This window comes from Dipodomys spectabilis, unplaced genomic scaffold (genome assembly GCF_019054845.1).
Source record: "Dipodomys spectabilis isolate Male_0828 unplaced genomic scaffold, ASM1905484v1 ptg000018l, whole genome shotgun sequence".
In the NCBI taxonomy this organism is placed as follows: domain Eukaryota; kingdom Metazoa; phylum Chordata; class Mammalia; order Rodentia; family Heteromyidae; genus Dipodomys; species Dipodomys spectabilis.
The window spans coordinates 8,905,876-8,930,460 of record NW_024870695.1 but is presented as its reverse complement, the minus strand read 5'-3'; the positions used below and the strand labels follow the sequence as shown (position 1 = coordinate 8,930,460).

The 24,585-nt window shown below is 50.6% G+C and overlaps 2 protein-coding genes across 2 annotated transcripts; one reads left to right on the top strand and one right to left on the bottom strand.

Annotated features, from left to right (window-relative positions):
- Positions 1 to 9,465: 9,465 nt before the first annotated feature.
- On the top strand, positions 9,466 to 12,015 carry Tmem101 (transmembrane protein 101). The gene is made up of 4 exons (XM_042673811.1): positions 9,466 to 9,652; positions 9,937 to 10,117; positions 10,758 to 10,904; positions 11,569 to 12,015. Exons 1-4 carry the CDS (start codon positions 9,516 to 9,518, stop codon positions 11,875 to 11,877), a joined length of 774 nt encoding a protein of 257 aa, XP_042529745.1. The 5' UTR covers positions 9,466 to 9,515; the 3' UTR covers positions 11,878 to 12,015.
- A 2,780-nt stretch (positions 12,016 to 14,795) lies between these two features.
- Nags (N-acetylglutamate synthase) lies at positions 14,796 to 19,288 on the bottom strand. Its single transcript, XM_042673881.1, has 7 exons — positions 18,770 to 19,288; positions 17,997 to 18,271; positions 17,685 to 17,898; positions 17,238 to 17,418; positions 16,495 to 16,666; positions 16,219 to 16,401; positions 14,796 to 15,319 (listed from the first exon to the last, which is right to left on the bottom strand). The coding sequence occupies exons 1-7, from the start codon at positions 19,166 to 19,168 to the stop codon at positions 15,166 to 15,168; spliced, it is 1,578 nt and encodes a 525-aa protein (XP_042529815.1). The 5' UTR covers positions 19,169 to 19,288; the 3' UTR covers positions 14,796 to 15,165.
- Positions 19,289 to 24,585: the final 5,297 nt, after the last annotated feature.

Genomic DNA, 24,585 nt, shown 5'->3' with positions numbered 1-24,585 from the left:
TGAGCCACAGTGCCACTTTGAGTTTCCTAGTTGTTAACTGGAGATGGTCTCACGGACTTTCCTGCCTTAACTGGCTTTGAACTGAGATCTTCAGATCTTAGCCTCCTGAGTAGGATTACAGATGTGAGTCTTTGGCTCCTGGCTCTGGTCTGTCTTTGAGCTTCAATTCTCAGATCTCTGCCCCGAGTAACTAGGATTACAGGTGTGAGTCAGTTTTGCCCAGCTTCACTCATGGGCCCTTAATGCACTGTGACTTTTTGCAAGTCTACACCCTATATACTGCTTACTTCCTTTTGCCAAGTTAAGGATGGAACGTAAGACTGGTGAGAGAAGATGCCCCAGGATTGAAAGGACATTGAACTGTGCAAGAGCGTGATAGAGAGTTCCCGTATGTGACAAAACATATAGGCAGTTTTGCAATATTTCCCTGGCTATGGATCTACATATACCTCAACACCGCAGTGTCTGTTCACCTGCTGCTGCACAATTTGTTTGCTGTTTAGAATGTCCAGCTGGTTTTCTACAAACAGCCTTGCCACAGAAATTTTTATTTTTAATTTTTTTTTTTTTGGGTCTGGTCGTGGGGCCTGAACTCTGGGCCTGGGCGCTGTCCCTCAGCTCTTCAGCTCAAGGCTAGCGCTTTACCACTTGAGCCACAGTGCCATTTCCGGCTTTTTTCTTTTTGCTTATGTGGTGCTGAGGAATTGAATCCAGGGCCTCTGGCATGCAAGGCAAGCCCTCTACCACTGAGCCACCTTCCCAGCCCTATTTTTAATTTTTTTTTTTTTTTTTTTTTAGGGAGGGTCCAGTCGTGGGGCCTGAACTCTGGGCCTGGGCACTGTCCCTCAGCTCTTCAGCTCAAGGCTAGCACTCTACCACTTGAGCCACAGTGCCACTTCCGGTTTTTTTCTTTTTGCTTATGTGGTGCTGAGGAATCGAACCCAGGGCCTCAGGCATGCAAGGCAAGCGCTCTACCACTGAGCCACCTTCCCAGCCCTATTTTTAATTTTTGTTAGTCGTGGAGCTTGAACTCTAGGCCTGGGCGCTGTCCCTCAACTCTTCAGCTCAAGACTAGTGCTCTACCACTTGATCCACAGTACCACTTCTGGCCTTTTCTGTATATGGGGTGCTGAGGAATTGAACCCAGGCCCTCAGACATGCGAGGCAAGCACTACTGCTTAGCCACCATCCCAGCCCCATTGCCACAGGAATTAATACTGAACCTGCTGTTTCAGTCTGGGCAGCTCACTACTGATGGTTTCTGTTTTGTGTTTTAAAATTTTGGAAATTGCCTAACCACTTCAGTGTTAGTTCAGTGGCTCCAGCCTGTGAGCCTCTTCAGTCTCCTGACTTTGTGCTGGACCTGGAACTTAAACTCCAGGCTTGGGCACTGTCCCTGAACTTTCATTGTTGTTGGTTATGGGGCTTGAACTCAGTTCCTAGACTCTGTCCTTGAACTCTTTTGCTCAAGTCTAGTGCTTTACTACTTCGAGCCATAGTTCCACTTCAGTTTTCTTGTAGTTAATTGGAGATAAGAGTGTCATGGGGCTGGACGCTGGTGGCTCATACCTATAATCCTAGCTAATCAGGAGGTTGAGATCTGAGGATTGCAGTTCAAAGCCAGCCTGGGCAGGAAAGGCCATAAAACTCTTATCTCCAGTAAGCCGCCAGAAAACCAGAAGTGGCACTGTGGCTCAACTAGTAGAGTGCTACTTGAACTGAAGAGCTGAGGGATAGTGCTCAGGCCCAGAGTTCAAGCCCCATGACCGACAAAAAAAGAGTCAGGGACTTTTTAGCACAAGCTGGCTTCAAACCATCATCTTTAGCTCTTAGCCTCTTGAAGTAGCTAAGGATTACAGGAGGGTGCCACCAGTATCTAGCCCTGAGCTTTCTTTGTTCATAGCTAATACTCTACCACTTGAGCCACAGCCCCACTTTTCACTTTTTTGGTGCTTAATTGGAGAAAAGTCTCATGGAATGTTGGGTGTGCATGGCTCATTCCTATAATCCTAGCTACTCAGGAGGCTGAGATCTGAGTATAATGGTTTGAAGCCAATACAGGTGAGAAAGCCTATGAGACTCTTAACTCCAACTAGTCACCAAAAATCTCAGACTTTTCTGCCTGAGTTGTCTTTGAACCGTGATCCTCAGATCTCAGTTTCCTGCGTAGTTAGGATTATAGGCATGAGCTACTAGCACATAGCTTCCTGATATATTTGGAGTTAAGAATGCATGCATGTATCACCGGACGCCAGTGGTTCACCCTTATCATCCTAGATATTCAGGAGGCTGACATCTGTGGATTGAGGTTTGAAGCCAACCAGGGCACGAAAGTCCATGAGACTTTTATTTTTTTTTTTTTTGTCGGTCGTGGGGCTTGAACTCGGCCTGGGCGCTGTCCCTCAGCTCTTCAGCTCAAGGCGAGCACTCTACCACTTGAGCTACAGCGCCACTTCCGGTTTTCTGGTGGTTTATTGGAGATAGGAGTCTCACGGTCTTTCCTGCCTGGGCTGGCTTTGAACCGCGATCCTCAGATCTCAGCCTCCTGAGTAGCTAGGATTACAGGCGTGAGCCACCAGCGCCCGGCTTCCATGAGACTTTTAATCTCCAATTAACAATCCCCCCAGAAGCCGGAAGTGGAGGTGTGGTTCAAATACTAGGGTGCTATCCTTGAACCAAAAAAATTAAAGCTCAAAAAAAGTGTCAGGGGCTTGGAAGGTGGCTCAGTGGGAGAGCGCTTGCCTTGCATGCCTAAGGCCCTGGGTTCGATTCCTCGGCACCACATAAGCAAAAAGAAAAAAGCCGGAAGTGGCACTGTGGCTCAAGTGGTAGAGTGCTAGCCTTGAGCTGAAGAGCTGAGGGACAGCGCCCAGGCCTATAGAGTTCAGGCCCCACGACCGGACCCCTCCCCTCCCCCCCAAAAAAAGTGTCAGCTGGGCGCCGGTGGCTCATGTCTGTAGTCCTAGATACTCAGGAGGCTGAGATCTGAGGATCAGGGTTCAAAGCCAGCCCAAGCAGGAAAGTCCATAAGACTAATCTTCAATAAACCACTAGAAGACTGAAAGTGGTGTGGTGGCTCAAGAGGTTCAGCACTCGCCTTGAGCTGAAGAGCACAGGGACAGCGCCCAGGCCCAGAGTTCAAGCCCCACAACCGACAAAGAAAAATAAAGTGTCAAATTCTGTTCTCCTTAATACTAATAACATATAGGCTTTCTGGTTATACATAATCCTGTCCTGCCTGAGGATACCGGTGAAAATGTAATGCTGGAGGCTCAAGTGCTAAAGGAATACTGGCAGAAGATTGTGTGGAAGCTGGTTGTATCATGGTATAATTTCCCATTGCTGGAGGCTTCTGATGCCAAGTCTTTTGTTGTTATCTGTTATCTGTTACATGCTAGTACTGGGGCTTGAACTCAGGGCCTTAATCTCTCTACCCTTGAGCTATGCCTCCACTTGTGTGTGTGTGTGTGTGTGTGTGTGTGTAAGAGTCTTCATGAACTGGGTTAGCTTCAAACAACCATCATCTGATTTTAGCCCCCTAAGTAGCTGAGATTACAAGTATGAGCCTGTTTCAATAAGAAGTGACTCACCTTAGCCATGAGAAGTGATTCATCTCAGCTGGGTGACAGTGGCTGTAATCCTGTAATCCTAGCTACTCTGCAGGCTGAAATCTGAGAATCATGGTTTTAAGCTATCCTGGGCAGAAATTTTTCTGTGAGACTCTTACCTCCGATAAACTACTCAATAAAAGCCAGAAGTGGCACTGTAGCTCAAGTGGTAGAGCACTTGCCTTGAGTAAAGAGCTCAAGGACAGCGCCCAGGCCCTGAGTTCAAGCCCTAGGACTAGCCCCCACCCCCCAAAAAATACCTTGTACTCCCTTTTGTTACTCTCATACCTAACTGTTGACATAAGACTGAAAGAGTTTCAAAAGTTATCAATATAATTACCGAATTTGTTTCCTGACCAAGATGAAAGTGATCCAGAGCCGGGCGCTGGTGGCTCACGCCTGTAATCCTAGCTACTCAGGAGGCTGAGATCTGAGGATCGAGGTTCAAAGCCAGCCCGGGCAGGAGAGACCGTGAGACTCCTATCTCCAATAAACCACCAGAAAACCGGAAGTGGCGCTGTAGCTCAAGTGGTAGAGCGCTCGCCTTGAGCTGAAGAGCTGAGGGACAGTGCCCAGGCCCAGAGTTCAAGTCCCACAACCGACCAAAAAAAAAAAAGAAAGTGATCCAGGGTGTTTTTGTTTGGTTTTTGAGTCATCATCTTCTCCCAGGCTGGCTTTCAATTTATGATATTCCTGTCTCAGCCTCCTGAGTGTTTGGATTAAAGCATATGCCAACCATGCCTGGCTTTCTGATTTCTCTGGAGCAGACATTTGGGATAAAATCTAGTTATATTGTGTTCCCACCCCTCTTCTTGCCTATTTTTTTTTAAATTTTATTTGAGAACATACTGTACAGAGGGGTTACAATTACATGGGCAGGATAATGCATACATTTCTTACCAAGCATTGCAGCCTCCTCCTTTGTTTACCCTTCACTCTTGCCTATTTTTTTATTGTGAAAATACAGAGGGGTTAAAATTTCTTCTTGCCTTTTTAAAATTTGTTGAAGTCTGAAGTGGAACTAACTTGCTTTTTGTACTGGCAGTGTAGAGCAAAGCTAAGGCATATTTCTACTGACTTCTTGCCTAGCATCCACTACAGCTACAGTTCCAGCATTGCTCCCATTCATTGGGAATAAGAGTCTCATGAATTTGCTTGGGCGAGCTTTGAACCTCAGTCTTCTGATCTCAGTAGCTTCTCTACCACTTAGTCACAGATCCAGTTCTGGTGTTTTGTTATTGTTGTTGTTAACTAGTTGGAGAGAAGAGTATCACTGACTTCTGCCCAGGCTGGCTTCAAACCATGATCCTCAGATCTCAGCTTCCTTAATAGCTAGGATTACAGACATAAGTCATGGTTGCCCAGCTTCTCATATATGGATCATCTCTATATTACTTAACAGATTGAACATTTAATGTTTTGTTTTGTTTCGGTCATGAGGTTTGAATTCAGGGCCTGGGTGCTGTCCCTAAACTTTTTTGCTCAGGACTAGTGCTATGCTGTTCCACTTTGAGCACACACAGCCCCACATCTGGTATTCTGGTGGTTAATTGGAGATAAGAATCCCACAGACTTGGGGCTAGGAAGGTGGCTCAGTGGTAGAGTGCTTGCCTTGCATGCATGAGGTCCTGGGTTCAATTCCTCAGCACCACCTAAGCAGAAAAATCTGGAAGTGGCACTGGGGCTCAAGTGGTAGTGTGCTAACCTTGAGCTGAAGAGCTGAGGGACAGCACCCAGGCCCAGAATTCAGGCCCCATGACCAAAAAATAAAATAATATAAATCCCACAGACTTAGCTGGGCACTGGTGGCTCAAGTCATAATCATAACTACTCAAAAGGCTGAGAATTGCATTATTCAAGGCCAGCCAGGGCAGGAAAGTCCATGAGACTCTTACCTTCAATTAAAACCGGAAGTGGGGCTCTGGCTTAAGTGGTAGAGCACTTGCCTTGAGCTGAAGAGATAAGGGACAGTGCCTATGCCTAAAGTTCAAGACCTGCAACCAACAGCAACAACAAAAAGAGTCCCACAGACTTTCCTGTCCAGGCAGGCTTTGAACTACGATCCACAGATCTCAGCCTCCTGTATAGGATTACATGTGTGGGCCATCAGCACCCAGCTTAGATTGACTATTTCTGAAATCTTACACACCAAAGTCTGTAACTGTGATCCCATGTAAAGACACACACAGTTTCACACCTGATCTCATATGATCTCATATGATTGGTAGCAGTCAAAACAGGTGCACAAAAAGTGTACAAAATTACCTTTAGGCCATGTGTGTGAGATATGTGTGAAATAGTAAATGAATGTCATGATTGGCTGTGACCTGTCCCCAAGATATGTATATGAAATTTTCTACAGTCTGATAAAATCTTTAATCTTACATATCTGGTTCGAAGCAATTCAGATAAAGGAAATTCATCCTGTAATACCTATCATTGTAATGTCTATGTAAATAGTTGTTATGCAGACTTTTTTTTTGTGGTCATGGGGCTTGAACTCTGGGCCTGGGTACTGTCCCTCAGTTCTTCAGTTCAAGGCTGGAGTGATACCATTTGAGCCACAGTGCCACTTCTGTTTTTCTGAGTGGTTAATTGGAAATAAGAGTCTCACAGAGTTTCTTGCCCGGGCTGACTTTGAACCACAATCCTCAGATCTCAGCCTGCTGAGTATCTAGCATTACAGGTGTGAGTCACCTACACCCAGCCAGACATGTTTGTTTTTTTTCCCCCCCTAAATATTTTTGATCTGTAATTGATTGAGTCTCCAGACGTGGAACCTGAGATGTTGAGGCCAGATTGTTGTGGGGTAATAAGTTCTATCTAAAGCTGGGTGCCCGTGGCTCACACCTGTAATCCTAACTACTCAGGAGGCTGAGATCTGAAGATCGTGGTTCAAAGCCAGCTCACTTAGGAACATCCCAGAGACTATCTCTAACCACCAGAAAACCGGAAGTGGTACTGTGGCTCAAGTGGTAGAGCACTAGCCTTGAGCTGAAGAGCTGAGGGACAGCACCCAAGCCCAGAGTTCAAGCCCCATGACGGACAAAAATAAAAATGAAGTTTGGTCTAGAGGTTCAGTAAATAGACAAGGGACCAGTGGTAGGACTGTTGAGTACACTTGGAAGTGCTCAAGCATTTAGGATATAGCCAGCTACCCTGTCAAGTGAGTGGGTTGATTGCTTAGGAAATACGGGAGGGAAAGCAGACCAGCTGGGTGTCTTAGGACTATTTTAAGAAACATAGTTCCAGGTGTTTTGGTTTTTCCGTGTGTGTGTGTGTGTGTGTGTGTGTGTGTGTGTGTGTGTGTGTGTGTGTGTGTGTGTGTGTGTGTGTGTGTGTGTGTGTGTGTGTGTGTGTGTGTGCCAGCCCTAGGGCTTTCCGTGTGTGTGTGTGTGTGTGTGTGTGTGTGTGTGTGTGTGTGTGTGTGTGTGTTTGCCAGCCCTAGGGCTTGAACTCAGGGCCTGGGCTCTGTCCCTGAGCTGCTTTTGCCCAAGGCTAGAACTCTACCACTTTCTTTTCTTTTCTTTTTCTTTTTTTGTGGGTTGTGGGGCCTGAACTCTGGACCTGGGCGCTGTCCCTTATCTCTTCAGCTCAAGGCTATTGCTCTACCACTTGAGCCACGGCACCACTTCCGGCTTTTTCTACTTATGTGGTACTGAGGAATTGAACCTAGGGCCTCATGCATGCAAGGCAAGCACTTTACCACTGAGCCACCTTCCCAGCCCCACTCTACCACTTGAGCCACAGTGCCACTTCTGCCTTTTTCTGTTATGTGGTACTGAGGAATGTAACCCAGGACTTCATGCACGCTAGGCAAGCACTCTACCACTAAGCCACATTCCCAGCCCCATAATTTCAGTTTTGGTCCTGAACACCTTAGGGCTGTTCATCTATCTCATTTGAGTCAGAGATGGGTAAAGAGACTGGAAAAATAAACCAATTGAAAAACAGTTCTGTGGTATGTGCCTTTATTATGGTGAAGAAAATTTAATTCATGTGGCTGTCACTGAACAGTGGGGATAATAAAAAATTACCTTTAATTTGGGCTTTTTCTCATCTTGAATAGAGATCTCACCCTCATATACATACACAGTCTCATCCCCTAGTTTTTTTGTTTTTGTATTTTGCCAGTATTGGGGCTTGAACTCAGGGCCTGGGGAATGTCCCTTAGCTCTTTTGCTAAGGCTAGTATACTATCACTTGAGCCACAGCACTTAGGCTTTTTCTGACAAAAAAAAAATAAAATGTGAAAAGGAGTTTTTGTGTGTGTGTGTGTGTATATATCACAACTTTATTTCAATTGCACAAATGAAATGGAGTTTTATTGTCTGACTCACTGGCAAACTGAGAGTTTTTTTTTTTTGTTTTTTGTTTTTGCCAGTTCTGGGGCTTGAACTCAGGACCTAGACACTGTCCTTGAGCTGCTGCTGCTCAAGGCTAGCACTCTACCACTTGAGTCACAGTGCCACTTCTGGCTTTTTCTGTTTATGTGGTACTGAGAAATTGAACCTGGGGCTTTATGCATGCTAGGAAAGCACTCTACCACTAAGCCATATTCCCAGCCCAGATTTTTTTTTTTTAATTCACAGGGTCAGAAAAGCTTTTTGGAGCCAGGTGCCGGTGGCTCACATCTGTAATCCTAACTACCCAGGAGGCTGAAACATGAGGATCACGGTTCAAAGCCAGCCCAGGCAGGGAAGTCTGTAAGACTTATCTCCAATTAACCACTAGGAAACCAGAAGTGGCTCTGTGACTCAACTGGTAGAGTGCTTTCCTTGAGCTCTTCAGAGCTCAGGGACAGTGCCCAGGCCCAGAGTTCAAACCCCATGACCTACCAAAAAGAAAAGAGAAGCCATGGACTTGAAACCTTTGCAGATTCGAAGCAGACCTGACTTAGATCATTTGCTGCAGCAGGAGAGTCCTGACAAGATCTTACCTCAATATTGGAGAGTGAATTCATGTATTAAAGATTGTGTATAGTGTGTGTATGTTCTAAAGATAAGGCAGATTTGTGGTGGAAACATCCTTTTATTAGCAAATTTATACTAACCATCTACTATAGACTAGACATAATGGCAGTACCTTTTTGCATGTGTGTATGCTGGTACTGGGCTTGAACTCAGGGCCTAGGTACTGTCCCTTAGCTTTTTTTGCTCAAAGATAGTGTTCTACCATTTTTTTTTTTTTTCTGGTTAATTTGAGATGAGGATCCCATAGACTTCTCCCTAGGCTGGCATCAAACTCCGATTCTTAGAGCTCAGATCTTTCTGTCATCCCCATTTCTTTTTTTCTTTTCTTTTTTTTTGGGGGGGGGGGTCCGGTTGTGGGGCCTGAACTCTGGGCCTGGGCGCTGTCCCTCAGCTCTTCAGCTCAAGGCTAGCGCTCTACCACTTGAGCCACAGCACCACTTCAGGCTTTTTTTCTTTTTTGCTTATGTGGTGCTGAGGAATCGAACCCTGGGCCTCAGGCATGCAAGGCAAGCGCTCTACCACTGAGCCACCTTCCCAGCCCATCCCCATTTCACAGATGGGTCTCAGCTGAGGTAAAGTTGCTCAAATCTCCTGTTAAGAGTTGAGTTTAGAGTCCAAATCTGGTTGTATCCAGACTAGTTTGCGCCCATATATCCAACTGTGATCCAGGACTTCTGATCTGACTCCATTTGCTTGCTATAGTTTTCAATTCTGAAGGTTAAAAAAAAAAAAGCCCCGAAGTCTCCATAGGCAGAGGGCGAGGCTGAATTCCCGCAACTGGAGCGCATCCTTCTATCCGGAACTAAAGGGCGAGAACATTGCTTCCCGGCGGAGTGGGAAGGAAGCAGTCAAAGGACCGGAAGCTCATGTTTTATCGTACCCACGCTGGCCATCCAAACCCGGGTGAGGCCGCATCGCACTGCCCTTTCCCAAGATGGCTTCGAAGATAGGTTCGAGACGCTGGATGCTGCAGTTGATTATGCAGTTGGGCTCGGTGCTGCTCACACGCTGCCCCTTTTGGGGTTGCTTCAGCCAGCTCATGCTGTATGCTGAAAGGGCCGAGGCGCGTCGGTGAGCTTGCTTGTTTAGTCCGCGCGGCAGGGGGCGTACGGCCTGTCCGGAGCTGGGGCGCGGTGATGTGGGCAAGTTGGGACTCAGACATTGGGACCCTGGGACTGAGAGGAATTGGGAGGGGATCTGGTCCAGGAGATATCCGGCCAGATCTGATGCTGCAGTCTTAGCTACCGGAGAGGTCTGCAGTTTGGGGGAACAGTACAGCTTGTGGAAACTCCCGGGATCTCTGGTTCCTCTTTGTCGCTTCGTTCAGACCTTTCTTCCCCACTCTCGGCCCGCAGGAAGCCAGACATCCCGGTGCCATACTTGTACTTCGACATGGGAGCAGCTGTGTTGTGTGCTAGTTTCATGTCCTTCGGAGTGAAGCGGCGCTGGTTTGCTCTGGGGGCCGCACTCCAGCTGGCCATTAGCACCTATGCGGCCTACATCGGGGGCTACGTCCATTATGGGGACTGGCTGAAGGTGAGCGCGTCAGATCTAGAACAGACTTTCCCAAAGTCATCCCACAGTTACCACACTCATAGAACCAGAACCCGGGGTCCTTTTAAACCATTACTTTGGTAATAATCCCAGATTGATAGGGCAGAAGGGATTTTGGAGACTATCTGGTCTACAGATCTGATTTTATGAACTGTAACTAAGACAATACATACCAGAGCCTGTGCCAGGCACTGCAGGCTTGGAGATAAGGTTAGACCTGGGGACTGTCCATCCAGTAGAGGAGGCACATATGTGAACAACTATGGGATCAATGGAGTTTTTAAGTGCAATAGATTCTACTACGAGAAAGAAGAGAAGGAAGGAAGGGAAGGATAGATCAAACATGGGGCTTAGCCTTCAAACTTAGGGGTGGGGGAGGGGCAATGTGTGGTGTCTGGGTTATGCCACTTACTTTCTGTAGGACCATGGACATTTTTCTTAATCCCTCTGGGCCTCAGTTTCTACTTCTGTAAAAAAGAATTATCTATTCCTGCTGTACCTGTCCATCGCACTTGGAATAGGTAAGAGGGTTCATCAGCTGGAATGGGATATATAGAGATGGGCAGCCAGGAGAAATGTGGGCGCTGCAGTTCCTGACTTGGGTCTCCTTGTCCTGGCATAGGTCCGAATGTACTCACGCACAGTTGCCATCATTGGCGGCTTTCTGGTGCTGGCTAGTGGGGCTGGGGAACTGTACCGTCGGAAACCTCGTAGTCGCTCTCTACAGTCCACCGGCCAGGTGTTCCTGGGCATCTACCTCATCTGTGTGGTAAGTTGGGATATTGTTGGTTGGAGGTGACTGGTTAGATGTGAAATGTGGTTAGCTCAGGCCAGGCAGAATCCCAGGAAAGGGTACAGAAGAAGGCCTGATATATAGCTCCTAATAGCCTGGCTCTCAGGAGGTATCCTATACAACTTCTGGGCCTCAGGCTTTCCAAGCACTTGAGCTCTTTTGGTAAAAGTCCCTTCTTCCAATTGTATTGCTACCAAGTAAAGACCATTTATGCTCAACCCTGAAGAACAAGCTAGTTCCTTCATGGTTCCAGCTTCCAGGTCACTGCTGGAGAGATGTGGTGTGCTTCAGGCTGAAGTAAGGACTCTTCCGTCTAGAGCTGATGGGAGCTATTCAAGGTAGATAGCTTTGGTACTTCCTGGTGCTAAGGCTCCAGGCACCTGGTGTCATCTTAATAACCAGGTTCATATACCATGTGCAGAGTTCTGTGTAGGCTTCCTTGGAATATTCAGAGGTAGGAGCCCCAGGGGAATGGAGATACAGCATAGCCTCTTGGGGCCTTACAGTCAGCCTTACTTTTAGAGTCCCCATTCTTAGAGGCTACTCAGAAGCCCACTTAGCAAGGTCTGACTTACATGGTGCCTTCCCCACATGGGCATCACAGCCTGCTGGAGAGGCTTAAAGGATGATGTTTCCCCAGGCCTACTCACTGCAGCACAGCAAGGAGGACCGGCTGGCATATCTGAACCACCTTCCAGGGGGGGAGCTGATGATCCAGCTGTTCTTTGTGCTGTATGGTGTCCTGGCCCTGGCCTTCCTATCAGGCTACTATGTGACCCTGGCTGCTCAGATCCTGGCTGTCCTGCTGCCCCCTGTCATGCTCCTCATTGATGGCAATGTGGCCTACTGGCACAACTCACGGCGTGTTGAATTCTGGAACCAGATGAAGCTCCTCGGTGAGAGCGTGGGCATCTTTGGGGCTGCTGTCATCTTGGCTACTGATGGCTGAGTTTCACAGTGAGATGCTGAGATAGACACAGGAAGCCATTGAGGACCACCCTGCGTTCCACCTTGCTGACCCAGTGCTGTTTATTTATGCTTCTTTTTTTTTTTTTTTTTTTTTTTTTTTTTTATTTTTTTTTTTGGGTCCGGTTGTGGGGCCTGAACTCTGGGCTTGGGTGCTGTCCCTCAGCTCTTCAGCTCAAGGCTAGCGCTCTACCACTTGAGCCACAGCGCCACTTCCGGCTTTTTTCTTTTTTGCTTATGTGGTGCTGGGGAATCGAACCCAGGGCCTCATGCATTGCAAGGCAAGTGCTCTACCACTGAGCCACCTTCCCAGCCCTATTTATGCTTCTTAGTGCTTGATACTTTTTTTTTTTTGTTGGTCGTCGGGCTTGAACTCTGGGCCTGAGCACTGTCCCTCAGCTCTTCAGCTCAAGGCTAGCACACTACCACTTGAGCTACAGAGCCACTTCCGGTTTTCTGGTGGTTTATTGGAGATGAGTTTCACGGACTTTCCTGCCCAGGTTGGCTTTGAACCTCAATCTTCAAATCTCAGCTTCCTGAGTAGCTAGGATTATAGGTGTGAGCCACCAGCACCTGGCTTACTTTTTTTTTAAATAGGCAAGTCTTCCTAACTCCTGGCTGGGCCTATGGGAGAGTAGGAGCTCTAATGCTAATATTTCACAGTTCTTTCTTCCTTCCTTCCTTTCTTTTTTTTTTGGTCGGTTGTGGGGCTTGAACTCTGGGCCTGGGCGCTGTCCCTGCACTCTTCAGCTCAAGGTGAGCGCTCTACCGCTTGAGCCACAGTGCCACTTCTGATTTTCGAGTGGTTTATTGGAGATAAGAGTCTCAGGGACTTTCCTGCCCGGGCTGGCTTTGAACTGCAATCCTCAGATCTCAGCCTCCTGAGTAGCTAGGATTAAAGATCTGAGTCACTGGCGCCCGGCCTTCCTTTCTTTTTCTTTCTCTCTTTCTTTCTGTTTGTTCAGAGGAGAGTTGAAGTCAGTTGCTCTCTGAGTATCTTGGGGGAAAGAGTCCCTAAGAAGGAAGTAAGGCTGAGTTGGGATGCCAACTACTGGCAGTGGGAGACAGAGAAAGATTTGCAAGTGAACAAATGTATAAAGTCCCTTTTAAAGAACATGACAGAATAGGCTGGAATGTAGCTCAGTGGCAAAATGGTTGCCTAGCAAGTGCAATGTCCTGGGTTTGATCTCCAGTACCAAAAAAGAAACAAAAAAAAGAACATGGCAGATACAGCTAAGCTCTGTGATGTTTTTCAGAGATAGCATGAGGGTATGTGTGTTGACACATGGATCAGGTCCCCCTTTTGAGGAGCAGTGGAACTTAGCACTGTAGAGGTTACTTGGATTCTCAGGTTATGCCAGAGCAAACGGTACCAGTTTTATCGCCCACCTTGAGAGCACAGCAACCGTAGTCTGCTCTGGGATGGGCAGGGTGAAGCAGGCAGTGGCCAATGTCCCACCTGCTGCCATCATCTCTGCAGCTATATGGTTGGCCTGGTGAGGTGTGAGTACCTACCCAAACACCAGACACACAGTCCTCCAAAATAAACTTTTTCTATCCACATTTGGCTTTGTTGCTGTTTTTTCCATGGGATGCATTACCACAGCCTTGGATTGATTTTGCCTTGCTTTTATTTTGTATTGAGATTGAATTCAGGGCTTCATGCTTGCTAAGCAGGCACTCTACCACTGAGCCACCTTCCCAGCCCCACTCTTGGCTTTCTTGCTAGCTATCTGGTTGGGATTTAACTGTGAGAGGACCTTGATTCTCCCATAATTATTTCCCTGTTCTGAGAGTTCCTGTAGTTCTTTGGCTCTCTGGCTGGGTGTCGGGCTCATACGTGCAATCCTAGTCAGAAGGCTAAGATCTGAAGATCAGGATTTGAAGCCAACCCAGGCAGGAAAGTCTGTGAGACTCATCTCTAGTTAAGCACCAGAAAAGCTGGAAATTGAGCCATGGCTCAAGTGGTAGAGCATAGCCCTGAGCATAAAAGCTCAGGCTGAGTTCAAGCCCTGTGACTGGCACATAAAAACCTGGTCTATAGATGTACCTCAGTGGTAAAACACTTGTCTACCATGCTCCAGGCCTTGGATTCAATCTCTAGAACTTCAAAATAACCAACTTTCAAAAGGTCAAAATCCTTACTGTCCTTTATATATTTGGGATTTTATTTTGAGGGTCTTGCTATGTAGCCCAGGCTGATTTCCAATTTACAACTCTACTGCCTTCTGTAGTGCTGGGATTACAGATGCATGATATTATGCCACTATTCATTTATGCTTTTGACTCGTCCCTCAGTTCTTTTTTTTTTTGGGTCCGGTTGTGGGGCCTGAACTCTGGGCCTGCGCACTGTCCCTCAGCTCTTCAGCTCAAGGCTAGCGCTCTACCATTTGAGCCACAGTGCCACTTCCGGCTTTTTTCTTTTTGTTTATGTGGTGCTGAGGAATCAAACCCAGAGCCTCATGCATGCAAGGCAAGCGCTCTACCACTGAGCCACCTTCCCATCCTCCTCAGTTCTACTTATATCTTATAGTTTGTCTTTCCTTAACCACTTGGAACACCTTTTTTTTTCCCCCTCTGGTATAGGGCTTGAACACAGGGCCTGGGCACTGTCCTTGAGCCTCTTTGTGCTCCTTTTAAGTGTGAGCTGATTCAGACAAGTATTAGCATGCATATATATATGTTTGGCCTGGGGCTTGGACGCAGGTCCTGGGCACTGTCCCTGTGCTTTTGCTTAGGGCTGGCACACTACCACTTGCGCCACAGCGCCACTTCCAGCTTTTTCTGCTTGGGCTGGCTTTGATCCTCAGATCTAAGCCTCCTGAGTAGCTAGGATTACAGGTGTGAGCCACTGGCACCTGGCAAGTACTAGCATTTTAATCAAGACTCCTGAAAAATCGTAAGTCCCAAAAGAATTAGAAGACCAGGCAGGTGTGTATGTAGGTGCTATTTTGGGCAAAGGAGCCTCAAAATGTAGTACAGAGAAACTGGTCCACCCCTCCAGTTAGCCCTGAGCAGAGCCCTTAAAGCCTCTGCCCCCATCCTCAGGCTGAAAATAGGCCACCTGGTTGCGGCTTTGGAGCAAGTCTGGGTCTTAGGCTGGCTCCCCTCTTTGTGCTTCTCCCACTTAGGCAGAGCAGGGGCTGCTTTCTCTGTAGGCCACTCAGCTAACAAGCCCCATTCATCCTGTAACAGCCTGGGATCACCCCCAGCAGGCATGGCTTCTGGTCTACCCTGGCTGTCCCAGGGCCTGCAGGGCCCATAGCATGGGTCAGCTGCCTGGGTCAGAAGCTGGCTTGCAGAAGGAATCTGGCAGCCCCTTGGCATGGTTAACAAGTTCATAAGAGTCCCGGATATCAGCCAGCCCAAACCAGAAGAAGATCCACTGTTTGTTGGAGAAGCTGCCATCACTGTGCTTGAAGTACCTGGATGGGGGGAGGCAAAGGACAGGTTTTAGGGCAAGGCTAGTGTTCACTATTCACAACTTCTGTCCTTAAGAATATTATGTAGGGGGGCTGGGAAGGTGGCTCAGTGGTAGAGTGCTTGTTTTGTATGCATGAGGCCCTGGGTTTGATTCCTCAGCACCACATAAGCAGAAAAAGCTGGAAGTGGGGCTGAGGCTCAATTGGTAGAGTGCTAGTCTACAGCTGAAGAGCTCAGGGACAGTACCCAGGCCTACAGTGGCTCACGCCTGTAATCCCAGCTACTCAGAAGGCTGAGATCTGAGGATCAAGGTTTAAGGCCAGCTTGAGGAGGAAAGTCCGTCCATGAGATTTTTTTTTTTTTTCCGATTGGTCATGGGGCTTGAACGCTGTTCCTCAGCTCTTCAGCTCAAAGTGAGCACTCTACTGCTTGAGCCACAGCGCCACTTCCGTTTTTCTAATGGTTTATTGGAGATAGTCTCACCGACTTTCCTGCCTGGGCTGGCTTTGATTCACGATCCTCAGATCTCAGCCTCCTGAGTAGCTAGCATTACAAGTGTGAGCCACAGGCATGAGCCATGGGCACCCGGCTCTTGAGACTCTTTTTTTGGGGGGAAGGGCACGGTTGTGGGGCCTGAACTTTGCGCCTGGGTGCTGTCCCTCAGCTCTTCAGCTCAAGGCTAGCACTCTACCACTTGAGCCACAGTGCCACTTCTGGCTTTTTTCTTTTTGCTTATGTGGTGCTGAGGAATTGAACCCAGGGCCTCATATATGCAAGGCAAGCGCTCTACCACTGAGCCACCTTCCCAGCCCATCTTAAGACTCTTATATCCAGTTAACCACTGAGAAAACCAGAAAACTGGCTAATGAACCTCGGCTTGGCTGAGGAGGGTGGGACTTACCAGGGATTGATGGGGTTAGTGACTCTGGAGCGCCAGAACAGAGTTTGCAGGTCCTGCCGCAGGCACTCCCATAGCATCTGACCAGAGCCTTGGCCCTGGCGGCTGGAGCCCACCACGAATTTGTCGAGGTACGGGGTGCCCCCCAGTACTGGTTCTACTGTCAGAATGGCGGCGGCATTGTACCTGGTGAAGTGGGAGAGGCAGGCTGGAACAGCTTCCTTGGCCGGCCTAAAGCTGCCCAGTTTGGTCCCTGCACCCTAGGGCCCCCATGCTCACCCCTCGGAGACATAGATGGAGTGCAGTCGCGGGCGCAGCGAGTCTAGGTAGTCGTCCCGGAGCTTCTTGCCAAAGCTGGTGTTGACTAGATTCACTAGGCGGTCCTGGTCCAGGTGGTGCAAGTTAAACACTCGCAGCATTCTCTCGGCATTTTTGAACAGGGTGCCGGAGCCTGGGGCGAAAAGTAGAGAGGGCCTTAGATTGGCCTAGTGCCCATCCCTTTCAGGGTGTGGCCTGTTTTGGGCTGTAGACGATGGTTGGGACAATATCCCTTGGGGGACCCCAGTGAAATGATTGGTGTGGTCTGCAGAGATTTTCCCAGGCAGGTTTTGTCTTCCAAGTTCTATCCATCACCAGTAGTCCTTCCTGTTTTCCATAGTCCGGCTTCTCTCCCTAAATTTTGTTATCTCTACCGCCCCCCCCCCCCCCCCCCCCCCCGCTTCCTCTCCAGTCCCGGCTCCCCTAAGTCCCTCCCCCTGTGTTCCGCCCACCAACCATTCCTCCACTCAAGCCCAGCCCTTCAGGCTTCAGTCCGCCCAAGGTCCAGGTCTCATCCGGGTTGCATCACCAATGGGTCTCTGCCTTTCTCACCTCCCCTAGTTTCGGCCGGGCTGGAAGCCACTACTGTGGCCTCCCCCTGTGTTCTCCGGGCTGGCCTGGAAACCACGGCTCCTGCTCATGTACGGCCTGTTCCGCGGGCTCACTCCAGGATAGGGCCCGCCCCGCCCTCCCGTGGCGCTCACCCCGGTTGCTGAAGAGCTCGGTGAGCAGCGTGCTGGCGGCGGTGATGACCGCAGAGCAGTAGTGGGGCAGGCGGCTGAGCACATCCACGATGAGCCGTATCTGCTGCCGCTCCTTGGTGCTCAACCACTCCGCGGTAGTCACCAGATCTAAGTCGGCAGGCAGGTTCACGCTGCTCAGGACCTGCGTCGGGGCAAGATGAGCCTCCGGCCCACGACCCGGCTACGAAGCTTCCCCACCCCCAGACAGCACTGCGGCCCCCAAAGACCTTTCCTCCTTTGCCCTACTTTTTCCTAGAGTTGTAGGCCAGGAAGTGGTTGGATCCGAGCCTCAGGGGCCAAACCCCTCTCTGATACTCCCACCTGGTTTGAAGCCCACTGAGGGCGCGTGGGAGCCTCAGCCCCGCCTAGGCTCACTGGGAGGGGATGGGCGCTGGAGGAGGGGCGCACCTTCTGGCTGGTGTTGCGCAGGCCGCCTGAGTTATTGAGGAAGATGATTTTGGTGGGCTGCAGCGCCTTGGCCAGCGACGCGGTCACCTCCAGCGAATCGAGGAGCACAGATCGGCGCGCGGACGTCTCCCCAATGGGGCACAGGATAGGGATGCTGTTGGACTCCAGGCACCACTGCAGCAGGTCCGTCTCCACCGAGACGATGCCGCCATAGCTGTGGGCCAGACGCGGTGCTCGAGAAGTCCCCTCCGGGCGGGACGAGCAAAGTAACCCGCCCAGCGGAGTCAGGGACGGGCGGGGGCCCGCACTAACCTGGCATGGGGGGCGGGCTCCGCCGCGCTCAGCACCGAACCGCCGCCAAAAAATGGCACGGCAGTGGCTGCGTTATGCCGCAACTCGTCCACCAACACCTTGCAGCTCTGGGCAAGCTGTGTTTTGGCCTCCCAGAAGGAAAGGCATCCTGAGGGTGCCGTGGGGGCCGGCAGCCCTAGGACCACCAGTGGCTTCATGTCCATGCGCTGCAGGAAGGCCAGGGCGAAGGCGAGGCTGGATACCGCTTGCGGGCACCTGAGCACCTCCTCGTCCACCTGTGGAATGGAGGAGTGCGCGTTCCGGGGGGGTGTGTGTGTGGGGGGGGGAGCAGCACTGGCACTGAGCCACAAGCTCCCACAGTCTGGTTCTTGGGACCCTCAGGGTGAGGGCCCCATGCTCTCCTGGCAGACCCCACTCCTGGCTACCTGCACCGGTCTGCTTCGCCCTTTGACCGTCGGGTCTTGCCACCCCCTTATCTCATACCTGCGATCCTGCCTCCTCCCGGAGACCTTGGACTCTAGGACACCCTGGGGGTGGGGTGGGGAGGGGATGCGGCGGCGGCTCTGCCATCTGAAACCCTGCCTGCGCCCACGGAGAGGGGGCTTTTCCAGGCATCACCCCCGGAGGCTGGCTCCCGGCATCCAGCGTTGGGCGCCAAGTGTCAGGAACAGCGCACGGCCTCCCAGGCCCGGCCAGCGCCCTCGTGCTCCCGTCCCCGGGTCCGCAGCCTGTCCGGCAGTGCCCACCCCCGTCCTGTGGCCGTGGCTGCTCACCTCGATGACCGCGAAGGGCTTGTCCGCGGAGTACTGGCAGGTCTGGAACTGCGTGAGCCAGTGCCGTGCCTCCCCTGGGCTGGCCCCGCACTGGTTCAGGAAGGCCTGGATGTCCCGCTGCACCAGCGAGCGGCCCGCTGGGGGCGCCGGGCTTTCGGGGGGCGGAGGAGGCGGCGTCCAGGATGGCTGTCCGGTGGCCGGCGACTGGGCGCTGTTTTCCGTGCCCTCCGCCTCCTCCCTCGGGGGCTGGGCCCTCGCCCAAGCGGTGCTGAGCCGGCGTCCCGGGCTGCCGCTCGCAGCCGCCCGCCGCCCCGTGCTACCACTCAGCCTCCGGGTGCCCCGGAGCCTCACACCCGCAGCTCCGGTCCGCAGGGTCGCGGCTACCCACGCCGTCGCCATGACGACAGCCAACCCTCCTCCCCCCCCCCCTCCCACGGGTGGAAGTCTGTCTAGAACACTCAGCACTGAGGGGCTCTTGGCAGGTCTCTGGGTGGGGCTGGATCAGGCGGGTCAGGACCTGGGCTCCGGAATTGCTTCTGGGTGCATTTGGAGAGGGTCAGTCCATGGGTCAGGGGGCGGGGCCTCCAGGAACCCCGCCTCTGGAGGGGGGTTGGCCAGACGAGATTTACAGCAAGGCCAAGATAAAGAGGGGAGCGAGCTCTTTAATCTGCTGCCAAGGCGCCTTCCAGGGCCTAGGGCCCAGGGGCCTAGGAGAGGTCTGGAAGTCAGCCGAGTTTTGAGAAGGGAGAGAGAGCAGATGCTGGGAGAGAAAGACAGAACGATTAGGCTGGGTAGAGGATGTGAGCCCCTGGCAAAATTAAAGGGCCACCCCTGGAACTCCTTTCTTTTTTTTTTTGTCGGTCGTGGGACTTGAACTCTGGGCCTGGGCGCTGTCCCTCAGCTCTTCAGCTCAAGGCGAGCGCTCTACCACTTGAGCTACAGCGCCACTTCCGGTTTTCTGGTGGTTTATTGGAGATAAGAGTCTCACGGTCTCTCCTGCCCGGGCTGGCTTTGAACCGCGATCCTCAGATCTCGGCCTCCTGAGTAGCTAGGATTACAGGCGTGAGCCACCAGCGCCCGGCTACTCCTTTCTTTTTTTACGTCGGTTGTGGGGCTTGAACTCTGGGCCTGCGCACTGTCCCAGCTCTTCAGCTCAAGGCAAGCGCTCTACCACTTGAGCCACAGCGCCACCTCCGGTTTTCTGGTGGTTAACTGGAGATAGTGTCACGGACTTTCCTGCCCAGGCTGGCTTTGAACCATGATCAGTCCTCAGATCTCAGCTTCCTGAGTAGCTAGGATTACTGGCATGAGCCACCAACGCCCGGCTGGAACTCCTTTCTTTAAACTATGCGAATTTAACATCTATTCATGTCTAGACTTCGACTGGGAGGGCAGTGTCAGAAACTGGAGACAGCCTTAGCCATAAAGGGAGAGAACACCAATGTTATTAAATTCCAGCTAGATAGGAGGCCTGTGGAAGGTCTTTCACGCAGTGATGGAAAATGACTTAAACTAAAAACACTGGCCTTTCCCTCTGAGCCATAAAACTGCCCTTTGCCGCAGGCCTCATTAGATCATCTCTCTTCCCCTCCCCCCCTCACTAAACATACCCTGTGGCTGTTAAGAGATAGCCTGTGAATAGTGGGCCCTACTGTTTGTTGACTAGTCTGCTAAAAGCTGATGCTTCCCTGTAAGTCAAGATAAGATTCAATCTGGGCTCTGAGTCGCTTTGGTGTTCCCATCCTGCCCCTCCTCCTAAGACAAACTTCCTTAGACCCTTGCCCTGCCTGACTTCACTGACTCCCTCTCTCTCCCTTCCCCCTCCCTCTACCCCCCCCCCCCCCCCCCCCCCCCCCCGCCCCCTTGATCAGTGGTAAGATTGTCTGGCCATCTTCTCTCCAGTCTGGGTGGAAGACTCTGGCTTCCCCCTCATACCCTCCTGACTCAGTTTCCTTACATGCAGAATGCCAGTCACTGTGGAAAACCCTTCCCCAAAGCCTGACTTCTCTCATTCCTGTTTTATCATCCTCAGTTAGTTTACAGATGAGGGCCATTCTGCTCGCAAGCAGGTATGCTGGCCTTTGAAGCAAACTAGATCTTACTCAGATCCAGGCTGTAGGGTTTGGAAAGAATTGGAGGGTGTTAGCTCTCACAGGAAGTGAGTCAGTGTCACCTGCCACAGGGCCCAAGTGCTGCATGAAAGCACCTGTGGGCTCTGTTACACCATCCTATTCCTACATATAGGTGCACAAGGCCCAGTCCCACTCCCTGTGAAAGAGGAGGAGATAGGATATCTGATGTTGGACGTTGTATAGGGGACATGATCTGTCCAAGGCCACACAGCTTGTCACTGTCATGGTCAGACCCTAGGTTCCATTTCTGGGCTTTTCTTAGTGTGGTTTTGCGCTCTGCAGGCTGGGACTCAGGACTTTTGCCTAAATAGGAGCAGTGGCCTGGGCCACCACCGTCCTGAGTATTCTAAGGGCTGCAGGTGGCTGCGTGGGAAAGCAGGTGCTTTGCAGGAGAAAGACCCCAGGTTCCAACTCCAGCACCAGAAAAGCAATCTCGAGGGTGCTAAGTGGGTGTGCAGACGGCTTCCAGGAAGACTCCCACAGCTTTCCCTACTGCCACAGGCAGGAGATCAGAGGGCAGGGGAGGGGAGGCTACCCTAGGGACCTCTGTATTGACATTTCTATTCATTAGGCAGGGAGGGTCTGCTTCTCCTCCCTGGGGGCCTCCAGTGCCTCTAGATCTTCCCTCCTCACTGCCAGCCCCTCCCACTTTTACTTCCCAGAATCCCCAGAGGGGGCCTAGCCCCTTTCCCTTCCTCTGACCTAAAAGTTTTCCCTTCACAGCCCCTCCTCACCCGCAGGGCACCCAACTACAAATGGGTTTCCCTTCCAGGCTCTCCATTCCAGCCCATCAAAGTGCCCTTAGAATTCTCCCTCAGTCAAACTTCTTTGTCTTAGACTGGAGCTCCCCAGGGCTGCTGTTTCCCTCCTCAGACTGGGGGCATCCTGAGTGCCCACTCATCCTGTGGGAGTCCTCCCAATCGGCTGTGGGCCAGACACTAGTTTGGAAGCTGTGTCCAATCCTTTTGGGTATCATCCCAGAGGGCTGTGTCCCAGGCAGCCAATGGGATCCCAGTGTACCCCTGGTGAATGATTAACTCTAGGCTTATTGACCTCCGGCCACTGTGTCCCCTCAGCCTCTCCCTGAGGGATGGTCAGTTCTGCTTTTGGAGAAGACAGTGATGCCAGAACCCACCATGCCAGGCTGACACCCATAGGACCCTAGCTGCCCTGCGGTCTCAGCCTGATTTTTCTTTTCTTTGCCAGTACTGGGGCTTGAAGTCAAGGCCTCATGTTCTTCCTTGGCTTTTTTGCTCAAAGATGCCAATCTACCACCTGAACCATATGATGAGGGCCACCAGCACTTTGGAACATAACTTTTTGGCCTTACCCCTTAACTGCACCCCCTCATCAATGGAACTTTTCCACATTACTTTGCTCCATTTGCTTTCAGAACCCTTGGAAATGGTGAACAATTTTGCCCTCCTAGTTCCTTCTTTCTCATGTGTGTGAGCCGGCACCGGTGTTCTAAACTCAGGGTCTCTGGCTCTTGCTTACTTTGCTTAGCTCAAGGCTGGTGTTCTACCACTTGTAGCCATATCCCCATTTCTGGAGTGTGTGTGTCTGTGTCCTGGTCTTGAATTTAGGACCTGGGTGCTGTCCCTGAACTGTTTTTGCTCAAGGCTAATGCTGGACCACTTGAGCCACAGCTCCATTTTGGTGACTAATTAGAGTCTGATAGACTTTCCTGCCCTGGCTGGCTTCAATCAGATCTCAGCTTCCTGAGTAGCTAGGATTCCAGGCATGAGCCACTGTCACTCAGCTCACTTCTGCCTTTTTATTGGTTAGTTGGAGATAAGAGTCTCTCAGACTTTTCTGCCTGGGCTGGCTTTTTGATCCATGATCCTTAGGTCTCAGTGTCCTTGAAAGATTCAGCAAAAGGAGACCACCACATGGTTCAGGCAGAAAACAGTTTATTGGGGGGAGAGGGGAGGAAGCATATTGCCAGCCTGCACAAGATGGAGGTGCAAGGGCTGTAGGGGAAGGGAAAGTGGGCAAGGGGGCAAGGAGCAAAGGGAAGGGAAAGGTGGCAAGAGGCAAAGGGAAAAGGGGCGGGACTTATGATAGAGACTGATATATAGGAAGGGGTGTGTGTGTGGCTGGATGGCAAAGATATTAGAGCCTGGGGAACCTTCTACTGCTCCCAGGTGCACCAGTTACCTGGGATACAAATGCTGGGCAGTGACTTCTAGGGAAGGGAAGGGGCCATTTTTCCTGGGTGGACCTAACATTTCTTTTTTTTGGGGGGGAGGGATCCGGCCATGGGGCCTGAACTCTGGGCCTGGGCATAGTCCCTCAGCTCTTCAGCTCAAGGCTAGCGCTCTACCACTTGAGCTACAGCGCCACTTCCAGCTTTTTTTCTTTTTGCTTATGTGGTGCTGAGGAATCAAACCCAGGGCCTCAGGCATGCAAGACAAGCGCTCTGCCACTGAGCCACCTTCCCAGCCCCTGGACCTAACATTTCTAAGTAGCTAGGATTACACAAGCATGAGCCACCCAGGTCTTCCCTCCTTTCTTAGCTGCCATCCCTCAGCCCCACCATTCTCCTGGGTCAAAACCTGTCTTAACAAGACCACTGATGACCGTGGCATTGCTGAACCAAAAGTCAATTATCAGCCCTGCCCAGCTCTGAGGCAGGCTACCTCCCTTGTTCTCCATGAGTCCCTAGCTTTCTCCTTCTCTGCTGGTTAATGCTTCTCACCTGGCTCCTTTTATTCCCCCTCTCGTCTTTACCTTGCCCTATTGGGTGAGTTAGGCATTGAAGCTGGATGGTGAGTAGTGAAGGACTTACTTCTCCCCTTTCGGCCCAATCTTTTTATATATCTAAAGATGGAATATGAAGGATTGCCCCCCCCAACCCTTTTATCCCAGGTGCATACAGATGTGAGGCAGAACCCTGGGTTTGCATGGATGTGCTTGACGAGAGTAGGGCAATCCGACCTAAGTCTGGCTGTAAACATTCAATTATGGGCCTAACCTGTAGGGAACTCTGAGGCTGAGCTGAGACCAGGAAAGGGTTAACAGATTGAACAGATGGCTGAGAACTAGACTCTGAGAAGGTCAAACTGTCAAGGCAAGACACATATAGAGCTGTTTGAACATTAAAAAGCTGGAGACCTTGGATAAAGGAGTCAATTATCATTAACCCTATTCTCTGCCTGCACCTGCAGTCAACTCTCCTATACTGAACTCAAGAAACCTCTGTCTTCATGCTCAGACCCCACAAAAGCCTAACTCCAACCCCACCTCCTTGTACAACCTCAGATCCCATGGGAAAGTTGCTGCCCCTTGCTATTCTTCAATAAAGTCCTTGCCTGGAGAAGATCGAGTCTGGCCTGTTTCCTTCCTTTCTCCTCTGTTTTCCTAACATGTAGGAGGTTTTATTATACTATCTCTCTGCTTTTACCTGTGCTTGGACTTTTCCAACCTAGAAAAGATTCAGTATGACCCCCAATATATCAGTTCCCAGTCTGACATTAGGTTAACATGCAATAAATGCTAGTTTGTGTTCTCCAGACCTAGTTTTCCTCTAATGCCTAAGTATGTAAAATACAAAACATTCCAGAAATACCTAGTACAAGGCAGAGGAAGAAGCTCCTGGATTTATAGATTGGCAAATTTTAGGGGTGGGCTCAAGTAGTAGAGCCTTTGTATAGCAATCAGGAGGCCCTAAATTCAATTCCC